General features: G+C 37.1%; 1 protein-coding gene across 1 annotated transcript; it reads right to left on the bottom strand.

Moving 5' to 3' along the window:
- Positions 1-9,280: 9,280 nt before the first annotated feature.
- LOC137737625 (polygalacturonase 1 beta-like protein 2) lies at positions 9,281-11,961 on the bottom strand. Its single transcript, XM_068477161.2, has 2 exons — positions 11,512-11,961; positions 9,281-11,344 (listed from the first exon to the last, which is right to left on the bottom strand). The coding sequence occupies exons 1-2, from the start codon at positions 11,581-11,583 to the stop codon at positions 9,518-9,520; spliced, it is 1,899 nt and encodes a 632-aa protein (XP_068333262.2). The 5' UTR covers positions 11,584-11,961; the 3' UTR covers positions 9,281-9,517.
- Between the last annotated feature and the right edge of the window lie 2,887 nt (positions 11,962-14,848).

The raw sequence follows: 14,848 nt of genomic DNA, 5'->3' as shown, positions 1-14,848 counted from the left end.
AAGTTCATTTTTAATGTAAAATAGGGGAATTTGGGCTTAACTTCCAAGTAAACCCTAAGCTTGTAATATTCTCAAATTAGCTATTGCAGGTCGAAGAGGGTTGGCTAAGTTGGTAAGGTCATGCTTTCTGTGTCACCTCACCAAGGTTCAAGTCATGCCGTTAGTTCTTGTTTGTGCGTGATCTGTAAATTTCTATGTAAATCCATATTGGTGGCAGATGACAACTAGATGCCATGCATAAGTTCTTCTGGCAATGCCGTTGGTGGTGAGAGTAACAAATCTCCTCCTAAACTTTTTTTTTTACCAAAAAAAAAAAAAAAAAAGCTATTGTAGTACGCCTCATGGCACACAAATTTGAATACCCTATCGTAAATGTTCACAGTTTAAATCTCGTCTTGTCAAAAAACTTTTCTCATTGTTGAAAGTTTGGAACTATAAACAGTAAACCATTCATTTGGTAAACACCATGTTAATTGTTATAGCCAAAATACTTGAATAAAAGCATGCATTTGATCAAAGTAGGTCATTTTCATCTATGGTGATGTTATTGGTCAAATTTTCCCTTCCAATTCGAACTTGATTGCACATTAAGCACTATGCTTAACTTTAATGATATCCTCATTTTGAAACACGTAGCTGTTTTAATCTAAAAAACATGTCATCATGAAAACAAAAATAAATTAACGTTAAACTGTGAGATGATAAAGTTCATGGAAAATCCCTTTTTTTAGTCTCCTTAACACCTTTCTAACAACTCAATATTGAAATAATTTTAAGATTTTAAACATTGCTTATAACTTTATATCCTCATCTACTAATATTGAAATAATTTTAAGCTTTTAAACGTTGTTTATAACTTTATATCCTCATCTACTCATTTGGAAATTGCAATGCCTCTTGGATAAGGACACACCATGTTTTCATTAATTTGCTTTTGCAAATAGAAGCTAATCCTAATTAAATTATATTTGGTGTTAAGTATACATACAATCGTAAATTTGTTGACCGCCCTTTTAACCATTTGATCAAGAATCCAATTAACATACTTGGAGTTGGGAAAAACATACCATTTTAGGATTGTCTTTTGACTTTGAGCAAGTAAAATATCAGCTACATAAATCTCTCTTTCTTTTCAAAGAGTAGAATATCGTTGTATTTAAAAGAAAAACAAATATTATGTTTCGCGATTTTCCACATTAAGGATAGAATTTAAGCATAAGAGCTTAAAGACATTTTGCCAATCCATCTATTGTCACTAAATAAGTTCACAATTTATATTTTGTATTGTAGCAAGTTATTTACATGTTAAGTCTCATGAGCTAAGAAATTCTATTTAAGAAAAATGTTGTAATAAAAATGATTATAAGCTATAGATAAACGTTTTACTTAATTTAAGACGTTGTCTACACATTCGGGCTCAAGAGTTTTTTTCATAAAGGGAAATAGTGAGAATATATGACATAGAGGGATAAAAACTTAGTATAAAAGCTTAAAATATATTGAACCTCTTCATCTTTAGCAATTGATTTGCGACTTAAAACCAACAAGATTCTCTGCTTTGCGAGAGTCGATAACGTCTATCGTATGCAATTTACTCTTGATTCGCATTCTAATATATTCCTGAGCTAGGGTTTGCGGCGTCAACTGCTTAGTCATCACAATTGAACACCAGAGAGTTATTGGGGGGGGGGGGGGGTGTCTGCTACATGCAGTTAGCTAGTTGCATTTAATTCGCTCCGCGTCCTGAGAATCTGCTGAGACTGACCCAACAACTCAAAAATCAAAAGCCATAAAAGTAGTTTTCACCCTGCAACAACTTCTCTTCACACTTCAAAGCACTGTTGCAGCACCCTAGCAACAACGTGATCTTCACCCATCGCCATCTTGCAGCATTTTGCGTTTACGCAACCAAAAAACCTATTTATGTTATGAGTTTTGAGGAAAGACGTCTGCAACTACAAATTAGACAGGTCCGATCATTGAAACACAAAGTAGAATAGATCTTACAAGAGTGTACGTATATTTTAAGTGAAAAAGAGGGGAAAAGGGAAGATAATAGGGATTTTTCGGTATATGATAAATAATCAAAATACGGTTAAAAATTCTCAAAGAAATACTCTGGAGTACTATAAAATTTCCGAAAATAAATTTTCTTCACCATATGTGTGTTGGAAATTTATGACGGGCAGAGAGTGGTTGGTCTGATATCATGGCCGAAAACTGGGCATTGGTTTTATGATATGGTGGGAAAGGAAATGCAGAGCTTCCTCCCTAAACCTGTAGGACTCTTGCTTCATATCGTTGCTACCAAATGTATGGCAAGTAGTGATGGTCTTGGTTTGTCTTGTCAGTGGTCCAGTCCACCTATGTACTAGCACCAGCAGCTAGGTAGTTGAGAAAATCCCATCCTCCTCCTTTAAAGCTCCTATAAGTATAAACCCTAATCGATGGAACCCAAGAACCGTACTTTTTGTGCATGTGTGGAAACTGAAAAGCAGATCGGCCTGGAAGGTATCAATTTTCTAGAAAAATTAAATTTGTAAATTAAATTATATGTTACAAATAGGAATAAACACGTTTATCAATGTTTCAAATAATAAACTAATTATCAACTTTCATATTCTTTAGTTTCCAAAATTTAGTCTACAAATTTAGTCTCTTTAGCATACTACCTGAGAATCGCGATCTAGACAGGTGCCTCGACAAGTCTAGATGAATTTTCTTATTTTTTAAACGCTTAAAGATTAATTGTGGTGGTAATCAGCCAATTAGTACCTAAACAGCTCTAGACGGAAACTTTTAGAACACTATCTGCAAAAATGGGAAAAGGATCATTGCCGGATCCTTTTCCTGGGGATTTCGTGATCGTGGCCGTTTATCGTACATCGTGCGCCCAGAAATCATTTGAAATTTAAAATTTAAAATTAAATATAAATAGTACTTAACGAAAATTGACTGCACGATGTACAATGAATGACCACGATCACAGGATCTCTCAAAAAAGGATCTGGCGAGGATCCTTTTTCCAAAAACGTTCATGAATTTTAATTTAGGAAAACTAATGAAAATGGCTTGAAAACTTTGAGTTTTAACGATAAGGACAAAATAAAGGATAAAATAAATAGTACCATGATTGATTTTTTAATGTAAAAATATAAGTTTTCGTTAAAATAAACAGTATCAAGAGCTTTTCATTAAATTTTTTTTTTAATTTCTATAATACAGTTAACTGTGCATGGATTTGAAAGATATATTCATACATTATTGATACCTCGTCAATAAGATTGACACTGATCTCAATAACATTGACAATGATGATATCCAATTCAAGACACATGATTGATTTGACATGCTTGAAAATGAATCGCTATGATTCAAACTTCAGGATCCAAGGTGAATTATGGATGCGATATTTTCGTCTTGGATATTTTGTTAAAAATAAGACGTGTTTAAAGAGTTTTAAATTATATTTTATAAAGAAAAATATTATTAGCACTTAAAATTTTTCATTTTACATTCTTTAAAATTGTATTTTTCTTTTTAAATATAAAAAGTTTAGAATGTAGAATGATGAATTTGAAGTGCTAATAATAATTCTATTTAAATCATATAATGTTATTATTGATGATTGAATTATTACTTAAGTATTGATTAACGTGCTTATTTTTAATTGATGATACATCACATTATTTGTAAATTTGTTCTAAAAATTTCGGATTCATTTCAATTGATAATTGAATTATTATTTAACGTTAATTAATATACTTATTTTTTTGTTAATGTCCCATCATACAATTTACTGATTTGTGACATAAACATTGATGTAACTAGCATTATCATATTGTCCACTTCTAAATTCTAATTAGGGATGACAATTCTAACCGTTAAACTCGATAACCGTGAATAACCATCCGAATGGATTAGATTTGGATATGAAAATTCAGGTATGGTATGGATATGGGGAAAAACCGTGAACTTTATTCGGTTATGGTTTTGGATATGGTTATAGGGGTCCCCAATTCATATCCGTCCTCGAATCTGACCCGAATATATTGTGTGTGTGTGTGTGTGTGTATTTGATATATAATATAATTTTATTCAATTTACCGAACCCTCACTATACTAATTCATTATGCATGCATCAAACCCTATATTATCTTTATTATGCACCAAACATTATGCATGGGGCATATCAACAACCTCATCAATTCAACACTCTTATTGTTATACTCAACCAAATTAATTCATTGAATCATTTTATATATCAATTATCAAATGTTCCAAGTTTATCAGATTCATCTCTCTTCATGAGGTCTCACTATCAAGAAATTAATTAATTGAATCAATTTGTTTTGTCTTCCTTTCGTATTTGCTTTTGTCCTCCTTTTCTTTTTTGTTGGACCAATTTATCATATTGGCTTACTATGAACAGCTTCAAATATATTGTTATGTTTTTTGTAATTGGATGTTGCTATTTAATGATGGAATTAGTATCTACTAAAATTTATAGTGCATCAATCGGATGAATATAATTTTTTATTTTTTTTATTTTTTATGAAGATGGATATAATCGATAACCGATTGAAAATCCATTACCCGGTGGATATGGTTATGGATAATCCTCGATGGTTAATTTACGGTTATGGATATGGTTAATTTTCGTGGTTATGAGGGTAAATATAGCATTTCCATCATCAAATCGAACCATTGCCATTCCTAATTCTAATTGATCTTGAAACTTGATGAAGTATATCCGCCATACTTTCGCCTTCTATCATATGAAGAGTTGTTGCGCATCAACGTCAACATTACACATTTAACGATTTTTCAAACCTAATTTCAAATGGATAATGATTCAACATTTATAAAAAATTAAAGGCCTTCATCCTAAATTATGGCAGTCAATATTAAACCGCATACTTTTCTTTTTAAGGTAATTTAGCTAAAGATCATAAAAACTTTACTATGTAGAAACATATCAGTGATATATTTTTGTTCTAAACTTAATTAGTGATATATTTTTATTAATTAGGTACAGGTCAAGAATAAATGCTACATGGGCTTTAGAGCAAGTCCACCGGGAGTGGATTGCCTGGCACCAAGCACCCAAAATAGGCCGGCCCCTAACCAAATCACTCCACCCCAGCCTAATAGGTTGGCACCCAGCCCAAGCCAGGCAAGAGACCGGCCTAGAATCGACAGACCCAACAGCCAGGGCATCTAACGTGAGCAATCCCGTGCTCGGCGGCTGGGACAGTGTTGGTCGTGGGGGCGTTCACCACCAAAATAAGAAACCCCAATAACACCCTTCATCCATCACCCTGCCGTATTCAAATCTCATCCTAAAATAAGAAACTAGACGTGTACCTCCAGGAACAACACCTAAACAACTCAGATCATCCACACACCCATTCATGCCTTCACTTTTGGAATTTCATCTTGGAATCCGACCATCTACGCTTCTACCCAATGTAGTGGACCAGGATTGAGACTGCTTTTGTTGACAAGTTCGCTTGCCGCTGGACCAGGACTTGCCGAGCTATATGACGGTGGTTATGAGGATAAAAGGGCTAGGAAAAAAAGGCTTTAGATGAAAGGGTGGGGAACAAGTCCGAGCATAATATTTTTATTATTATTTTATAATAAAAAATAATAATATCTTAATAAAATTGATTAGGCTATTTTTTGTTAGGGGTGGAGATGCATTTGGCCTATCACTGTTCACTGAGTGGATTAAATAGGCTGGGTGCTGGCGCATTTTTTTAGGGGTGGACTTGCTCTTAAGGCATTATCAATAGTCAAAATTTTACCATTCTCTCCATCTTTCTCATTTTTTCAAAAAAAAAATTGTGACTACATGCCGCCCAACCTTTCTCCTCCACCCCATAACCAACCGTTAAGCAAATCTATGAAATCTGCAGTCAAACCGTCCATGTGCGCTCCGTCTTCCCCCACTAGGACACCACATCGATCTCTCTCAACCTTCTCCCACTCCCAATCTAGCAACTTGTTTTTGGTAGGACTCTTTGACGATGCCACACCACCGCTACCACCTGCAAGAGAAAAAAGACCCGAAATCAAACCCAAAAAGCTTTAATTTCAATACATACGCCTCGCCCCTTTCACCGGCAAGGCTTTCTTGTTGAGCCCAAAACGGGTAAAGCCGTGACTAGGATCTGCGGGGGATGAATTTTATGGGTTTTGATATTTTCTTCCTTTGGGTTTGAAATCTTTTTACGTTTTGATTAATTTGATGGGCTCTATCTCCTTTTGTTCTGTGATATGAAATTTATAGTTTGTTTTTAATAAGTAATTTTATGGGTCAAGAAAGAGACTCCATGAGATGTGGAAAAGATTATAGGAAGAAGAAGAGAACCAGGAAACGAACAACGCAATGAAGCGTCTGAATATAAATGTAAAAACAGAACCATGAAATGGACACTGCATTGCAGTGTCTAAATCAAAACGTTAAAAAGAAAAAGAAAAAACAAATAGAAGTAGGAAACGAACACTGCATTGTAGTGTCTGAATCAAAATGTAAAAATAGAAAAACAGAACCAGGAAACAGACACTGCATTGTAGTGTCTGAATCAAAATGTAAAAATAGAAAAACAGACCCACGAAACGAACATTGCATTGCCATGTCTTAATCAAAATGTAGTAAAAAAAAAAAAAAACAAACAAAACTAGGAAACAGACACTGCGTTGTAGTTTCTGAATCAAAATGCAATACAAGAAAAATAGGACAGGGGAAACGAACACTGCATTGTAGTGTCTGAATCTAAACATAAAAATAAATAGTTGCTCGAAGAATGAAGCATAGAAGGCGTGTGAGTGATGAAAAAAATAAAGAACTAGGAAATGGACACTGCAATGCAGCGTCTGAGAAAAGGGATGTCAGTTGAACTGGATGCTAGCTGTAATGCCAAATTCTATAATTTTTGTTTATTTTAAATGTCAAATTAATAAATCATACAATGTACATATAAAACAAAATATGAAACAAATTTCCCAAAAATTTCCCAAAAAGGTTAAAAACAAACACTAAAAAAATAGATACATACGTATTACGCACACTCACCCAGCATGTCCGCTAGTTGTGTGTTGTATGCAACCTTCCCAAGTTTTCTAGACATCCTTGCTCATCCAGTAATATTTTTGGGGGTTAAATTAGAATAATAGTTGGCTACTTAAAGATGAGTAGGAACTTCTACTTAAAATTTCTTAAAATTGTTCGTTGTCAATTTATAGAACATCGTATTTATAATTAGAATCGTTCAAATTATAAATCACCCTATAAAGATCGCCTCTACAAAAATCAATTAAAAATATGGAACTTTAACGAAAAACTCTTGGTACTGTTCACTTTAACAAAAAAACCATATTTTTACACTAAAAGTCAATTCTAGTACTATTCACTTTACCCTTTATGTTGTCCTTATTGTTAAAACTCAAAGTTTTAAAGCCATTTTTATTAGTTTTTCTTTAAAAATAAGGTCGTTTAGTCATCAAAATGTTTAAAAACAAATAAATGGTATTGGTAAAAACATTACGAACCGTCTATGTATCTGCTACAATAGATTGACTTAACGTCCTTAGTTTTAATTTAGTTTTTTTGCATAGATGATCTTTACAGTGTGATTCATAGTATGAATGGTTCTAATCACAAGCACAAAACTCTGTAACTAAAACACTAAGATTTTTGAGTAGGAGCTGCTACTCTTCTTTGAGTAGCCAAATATTCTTCATTAAATTGTGAAGGCTTTTTATTCGAAATGGTCAATGAAATCTGCATAACTTTCAATTGGTTTCTGAATTTGTTGTCACATCCCCGCCCAGGCCCCCACCACATCTTGGGCTCAACTCCACTGTAGCACGATATTGTCCGCTTTAGACCCCGACCACGCCATCACGATTTTGTTTGTAGGAATTCACACGAGAACTTCCTAATGGGTCATCCATCATGGGATTGCTCTCGCGCGCTACTCGCTTAACTTCGGAGTTCCGATGGAACCCAAAGCCAGTAAGTTCCCAAAAGGCCTCATGCTAGGTAGAGATGAGAATATACATATAAGGCTTACAAGATCCTCACCCCTAGGCGATGTGGGATGTAGCAATCCACCCCCCTTAGGAGCCCGACGTTCTCGTCGGCACACATCTGGCCATGAATTGGCTATGATACCAAATTGTCACATCCTGGCCCGGACCTCCACCACATCCCGGACTCAACTCCACCATAGCACGATATTGTCCGCTTTAGGCCTTGACCACGCCCTCACGGTTTTGTTTCTGGGAACTCACACGAGAACATCACAATGGGTCACCCATCATGGGATTGCTCTCGCGTGCTACTCGCTTAACTTCAGAGTTTCGATGGAACCTTAAACTAGTGAGCTTCCAAAAGGCCTCATGCTAGGTAGATATGAGAATATACATATAAGGCTTACAAGATCCTCACTCTTGGGCGATGTGGGATGTAACAATTGTCCCTTAGTAAATCATTTTGTTAATTTCATAAAAAATCTATCAATATCTTCGTTAAATTATCACTTAAAGAATGGCACAGCGACCATCTTTTAAAGGTATTTTTGTTAAAACAACTCTTATTGATATATTTTTCATGAATAACTAAAATAATTTACAGAAAACATATTCAAAGACCATTTTTATTAATTTTCATTATCAAAGATAAAAATAAAAATCGGCGTAACTCTTATGGATTCTTCCGAATAAACAAAAAAAAGGACGGTGCCGCCGACAACTGCTGTCCCTCATGGGTCATAAGCCTTTCTCATTCCCACAATTTACCCACACGGCCCTTTGGACCACCTCATCTTTTACCCACACGGCCGAATTGACCTCCGCCTTTCGTTATATATATATATATATATGTACGCCAAACACATTTTGTATGCCACTGGCTAGTACTACATTGCCACTTCATTTTCAAATCTATCGCATTTTAGCCATCTGCATTTGAAATTAAATATTTTCTTAATTACTTACAATAAGACGAGTAGCTACGATCTTTGGCATTTTTCTCAACACTCGCAGTTAATTATACACATTCTTTTTAGCGCTTGAAGTCTAAAAATTATGCGTTTGAATATCTCCTTTAGTATCGCTTATATAACTAAATTGCAATTTCATTTTGCTTTTTCAACTGGAATTTATTAATATTCAAATTAAAATGGACAAAGCACCAATTAACCAAATTATTTAAAAAATTAATATAAAGCTAAAAACAATAATGCAATAATAAACAATTAGTAATAATATATTGATTAAACCCATTGCTCCATTAATTTGGCTTCCAATTATTGGGGAAGCAACACATAAACATTTATCAAGGATCATATATCATAATCAAGACATATTCCAAATGTAAAAATAAAAAAAAATTAAAAAAAAAAAGTAAGAAAAAAACTCGAGGTCGAGCCATGGGGCTAACCTTTCTTAGCCACAGGTTCGAACCCAAATTAACCAAACGGGCTAACCCTCCACGTCATCATCATCATCAGTCAGCAATAGTCCAAGTCATATCATTCTGGAAGATCCAGTGGCAGACTTCGATCCGACCAGGACCCGAGCCCAATGCCAAAAAAGACCCATGAGTCGGACTCCAGGCAGACGTGTCCAAGTGACAGATGGCAACACCGTGGTTGATCTTGGCCTTCGAAACCGGGTCCAGAAGATCCGCTTCGTATACCCGAACTTTTGGAACAGAGTGACAGTAATAGAGTAGGTAAGGGAACAAGCTCTGGTGGCACGACACCGACTGCGTGACTTTCCCGCCGTTGATTCCCTTCACCGATCCGATCATCACGTCGTGCTTCGCCCCGTTGACGTTCTCGGTGCTCCGGACGACGATGTTTCGGCCCAGGACGGTGGTGGCGAAGTCAATCATGTCCTCCGCGGACCCGACGCAGCGCTTCGTCTCGCCGGCGCTGGGGGCTCGCTCGCATTCCTGCAGGGCGTCGACGATGATCTTCTCCATCGTCGAGTTATCCGCCGCGTGGAAGATTTGCTTGAGGGAGGCAATTTTGGAAGTGGCAAATGGTAATTTGGAGAGAATTGTCCGGGGCAGAAACGACCTTTTGGGCATTTTATCTTGAATGTCGGGCATTGGCATCACGACTCCTTTCTTGAGCATCGACTGCCGGAAGAATTTGCCCGGCTCCACCCATTTTTTCACCATACTGCCGCTAGCCGGCGCCGCTTTTACGGAGCTGGCGCCGGCCTTGGTGTAGCTTTTGAAACTTACGGTCTCCTTCTTGGCGTAGTCCTTGAAAGTCGTGTTCACGCCGTAGATCTTGAACCCGATATCCTGCCCCCTCGCTCCCTTCCCGTACCCGGTGAACTTATCCGACCCGATATTGAACGACTTGCCGTAACTCGTGAAATCCATCTTCTCGCCGTTGGAGTTCTTGGCGTACGACTGAAACGAGTCGTCGCCGACATTGGCTCTTTCTCTGTAGCTGGTGAATGTCTCGACTCCGGCATTGCCTCCGTCGCCGTAGCTCTTGAAATTGTTCGCCGGATCATTCTGGTCGTTTCCGTAATTATTGAACTTGTCGTTTGCTCCGTTCCCGGATTGGCCGTAAGCCGTGAACCCGGACCCGACGACATTGGCGTTAGTTCCGTAGCCCGTGAACTCGTTCGGGGCCCCATTGCCGTTTTTGGAGTAGCTAGTGAACGATTGGTCGCCAGCGTTGGCGTTCTCACTGTAGCCCGTGAACCCGTGGGACCGCCCGTTTGAATCGTCCGAGTACGAGTTGAATCCGAGGTGGGGAACGTTCACCGAGTCGGCGTACTTCTTGAAATCGCCGGAGCCGCCGGTGGCTCCGGCGGCGTAGCCGTTGAAGCTCTGGTCCACCACGTTCCCGTCGTTGGCGTAGCTGGTGAACTGGTCCTTGTGGTTGACCGAGTCGCGGCTGTACCGCCGGAACGAGTCGACTGGGAGGTTCTCGCCGAGCGAGTAGTTTTTGAACGAGTCGACTCCGGCAAGCCGATCGGTGCCGTAATTGGTGAAGTTTTTGTCTGAATAGACCGCGAAATTCGCGTCCTTGTCGTGCTTTTCTAGGCTCTGTGCCAAATCGGGGAAGCAGAGAAGATTGGCTGCGGAGCAGAACTCAGGCAGCCGAGTCGAGAGGCCGTTCTGAGCCGCTAGCTTCGCGAAGGCCGCCGAGCCCACCGCGTCCAATGGTGAGGCCTTCGAGAGCAAAAACGATGGCTTCTCAGCATCGTTCTGGACCTCTTTGTTCCAGTAACGAACCAGATAGGCCTTTGGCGAAAATGGGTTTTCGGTTGCACCGGAGCTGCCGCCTGCGGCGGCGATAGCAACCTGCATTGTGTCATAACAATGGCAAATCGGTCGGAACAAGTAAAATTAAAGTAGCCAGAAACAATGCAGTACAAAAATTAATCAATAGTATGAATTAATTCATAAACGGTACGAAATAAATAAAAAAATTGGATTACTGTTACTGGGTAGAAATTTAGATGGCTTACATTGAGAGACGAGAAGAAGATAAAGAACAGAGAGAGGGGAGTCACAAGGCAGAGTTGTGTGTGCTGCTGCATTTTTGTTTTTCTTTATTTTTTATTTTTATTTATTGGGTGCGGGGAAGATTATGTGAGAGAGTCTGAGAGAGCGAGGGTTGAGAATTTTGGTGCATTTGTTGGGTTTTAAGCAGGTATATATATTGGTGTCGAAGAAAGAGGAGGGAATGAGCGAGTGAGTGAGAGAGTATGTGGGTTTGGAGAGTTTTTCAATATGCCTTAAATACGAGGCGGTCCATCATATATTATTGTACAAGTATAATGAAATGTTTCTTCATTTATATAATAACATATGTTGTAATATATTTATTCTGAACACGCTAAAAATCTATTGTGTATTTAGACTTTTGATCTCTCTCTCACTCTCTCTCACTCTCTCTTGTGGAGGTTTCATGTTCTAATGTATTTTGATGAGTTTGATGCTTACTTATAACGGTGTGGTCTTGTCACTACACTTCACGTGATTTGCTAGAACAAGAAAACCTAATATCCAAGTGAATCAAGATTAGTAATTTACGCGTTGATTTTTATTAAATTGTTCAATTTGCCACAATGTAGAAAAAACAATTGATATTCAATTTAAGATGAACACCACAAAATTATAAAATTTAGTACCTAAAAATCAAAATGAAGCAAATTAATTAGAAAATCTTATGGTATGACTTCAAGTTGGAAGTCTTGAAACCTTTATATCCTCCTCTTAAATTGTCCAAGAAATTTTATGAAAGAAAAAGACTAGTGCAACTTTAATTTCCCAATTAAGAGAAAATCTAGCTGTAATCAATAAAAATCCACACTAATTAGATTTGAATCAAAGGGCAGTCAATAAACATTCTAGAATTTTGTCTTTAAATAACATATAAAAATGTACAACGCGTCAACAATATTAAAATGTTTATTCAAAAGAATCACGAAAGTTTTTGTCTAAAACTAAAAATACAAGAGCTACGACAATACAGAATTTGACCCCCACTTCTGAAACCAAAAATATAATAATTCAGTAAGTCATGGATTGCTTTAGTCTTGTATTTTATAATTTATTTTTCATTTTTTTAATTTGGGTTGTGAAAACAATTATTATGCAAAGGAATAGATAAGGTTGCGTACAACAAACATTCTCATTTCGATCATTGCAAAATGGAGGGTGAGTCTTCGCACAATGGAAAAATTGCTCATTTGTGATTGAAAGGTCACAATATGAGTCGTAGATACAGTCTATTTACAAAGTAATGATAAGGCTGCGTACGATAAATGTTCCTTGCAAAGATGGAATACTTGTTAGCTTGGAGCTGCCCTAATATGTCTCGATTCAATTTTTCTTATTTTTCATAGTTTGTAATCTAATCTTAATTAAGAGAGCGACTCGTACAATACAAATGTAGAGTCGATATTACGACGACATATATGAGTTTACAACATTAACGGAAAACACGATAACAGTATATTCGTATCATGTAAATCTTTTTAATTAAGTGAACTAACCGACGTCAGAAAAGGCCACGTCAATCAGTCCACGAGTCCAAGGCCGCAAACCGAGCTCTGACTCTTTAGCAAAAGAGCACAAAGAGTGAGTGCACTGATGATGTGGCAGCCCTTAAAACCGTGTAGATCACAGGTGGCAAAGTGGGATTGGCGGGGGGTCGCTGTTAAGACAGATTTTTGACGCGTTTAGCCGCTTAAGTTTTTGTTCTCTAATCCGGAATCTTTTCGTGATCCCTCTTTTTCCTAACGGGAAGGCATGCATTATTAGAATTGATTCAACACGAGCTGCATTATATCATGGACAGTGCCAAGGCTCGTGAGCTTTGGCAGGTTTTGTAGTTTCAGCGAGAGTGATAGGGTTGTATTCGGAATTGCGGAAGAGAATTCTCTAACTTGTTCGCTTGCAATATCACATGATTGCGTGAATTACCACTTGAAATGTGTTTTGGATCGATTACGATCGGGGATGATTGAACTAATTTGTTAACAAGTCTTAGCTATAACGAGGTTCAACCATTGTTCTAAAAATCACTAGATGGTAGTCGGACATTTAGAAGGAGCCTAAGTTAGTGATTGTATGATATGAAAATCCAAGTGATTACGAGTCCACATTACAAGTAATTATAAGTCCGTAGTACTTTAAAGAATATTTTTCGAGACTTGTATGAATTTATAGAATTTTAAGAGAAATAACAGTATCAAATGCGTGATCTAAAAAACATTGGCAAAGTGGGTCACATAGAAGGTAAGCAGGGGCGCCAGACAATCAGCCCATGTTAACTAGCAAGCAAGGTGGCACAGCTTAATTGGACAATAGTTACAAAAACAAAACAAAAAATTGGTGAAAGTTGGGAGGTCGACTGGTCGGGTTGGGAATGAGAGAGAGAAACTCTTCGTTCTTCTTCCACGATCTCTTCTTCTTCGTTGGAACTAAAAAGTGCAAAAACTATAACTCTCCATTCATCATTTCTCAAGATTGAAAAGCAGGAAAAAAATGATTTCGAATTATAAAATAATCAGAATAAATCGCCTAAGATGCCTAATCACTTGTCTAGGCCGCCTAGAGCCGCCTCAGCGTCCGCCTAATCCCTTTCTCGATTTTCCTCTCGATTATGGCTTAATCCCTACGTCTGGCCACCGCCTAGCGCTTAGGCGTCCGACTAGGCCAATTTTTGGAACATTGCGGTTAACTTACCATGAGTCTTATCAAAACTTAAAAAGTCATTTGATAATCAATTTGTTTTTACTTTTAACTTAACAAAACATGTTAGACAACTGCTAACCTCAAAGCTTAAATTCTCAGAGAATAATTCACCAATGTATATATGACGCACATCATATTTATTTGTTTTGAGGAAAAAGAGACAAACCTATAAGTGTAATCTCACAAAAAAAGAAAAAAGAAAAAAAAAGGGACACATAAGTGAGGAACTTGGAGTAAACTCATAATCGCTTGCGAATCAATATCTCAAATAATTAGTTTGTAATCTTGACTAATCCTAATTAATATTCGGCATGTGTGTTCAATGATGTACGTGATCACCAAATCATATGATTGTGTCGCTTTATATATAGTTAATTATCATGCATCTTCCGCACGCTTCATAATTAATTAAAATTATTCGTATTTCATGAGCAAAACACAAACATGAAGAATCAGACATGGGCAAGGACACAGGCTTTCCAAATTATGTTGTGTGAAACAATGAAGATTTTTCTCTGATCTTGACGTGGTACTAGGATTTTTTGACAAATGAGACTGCATCAGAATATATAGGGACCCATTAATAAATTTCAAGGTTCT

Source organism: Pyrus communis, chromosome 13 (genome assembly GCF_041283825.1).
Source record: "Pyrus communis isolate YQ-2024b chromosome 13, ASM4128382v1, whole genome shotgun sequence".
Classification (NCBI taxonomy): domain Eukaryota; kingdom Viridiplantae; phylum Streptophyta; class Magnoliopsida; order Rosales; family Rosaceae; genus Pyrus; species Pyrus communis.
The sequence above is the reverse complement of the archived record's forward strand: the minus strand, read 5'-3'. Positions and strand labels throughout refer to the sequence as shown.

Coding starts and splice junctions, on each gene's coding strand:
- LOC137737625 (XM_068477161.2), bottom strand. CDS start 11,583: ATGCAGCAGCACACACAACTCTGCCTTGTGACTCCCCTCTCTCTGTTC. Junction 11,345..11,511: donor TCTTCTTCTCGTCTCTCAAT/GTAAGCCATCTA, acceptor GACACAATGCAG/GTTGCTATCGCCGCCGCAGG.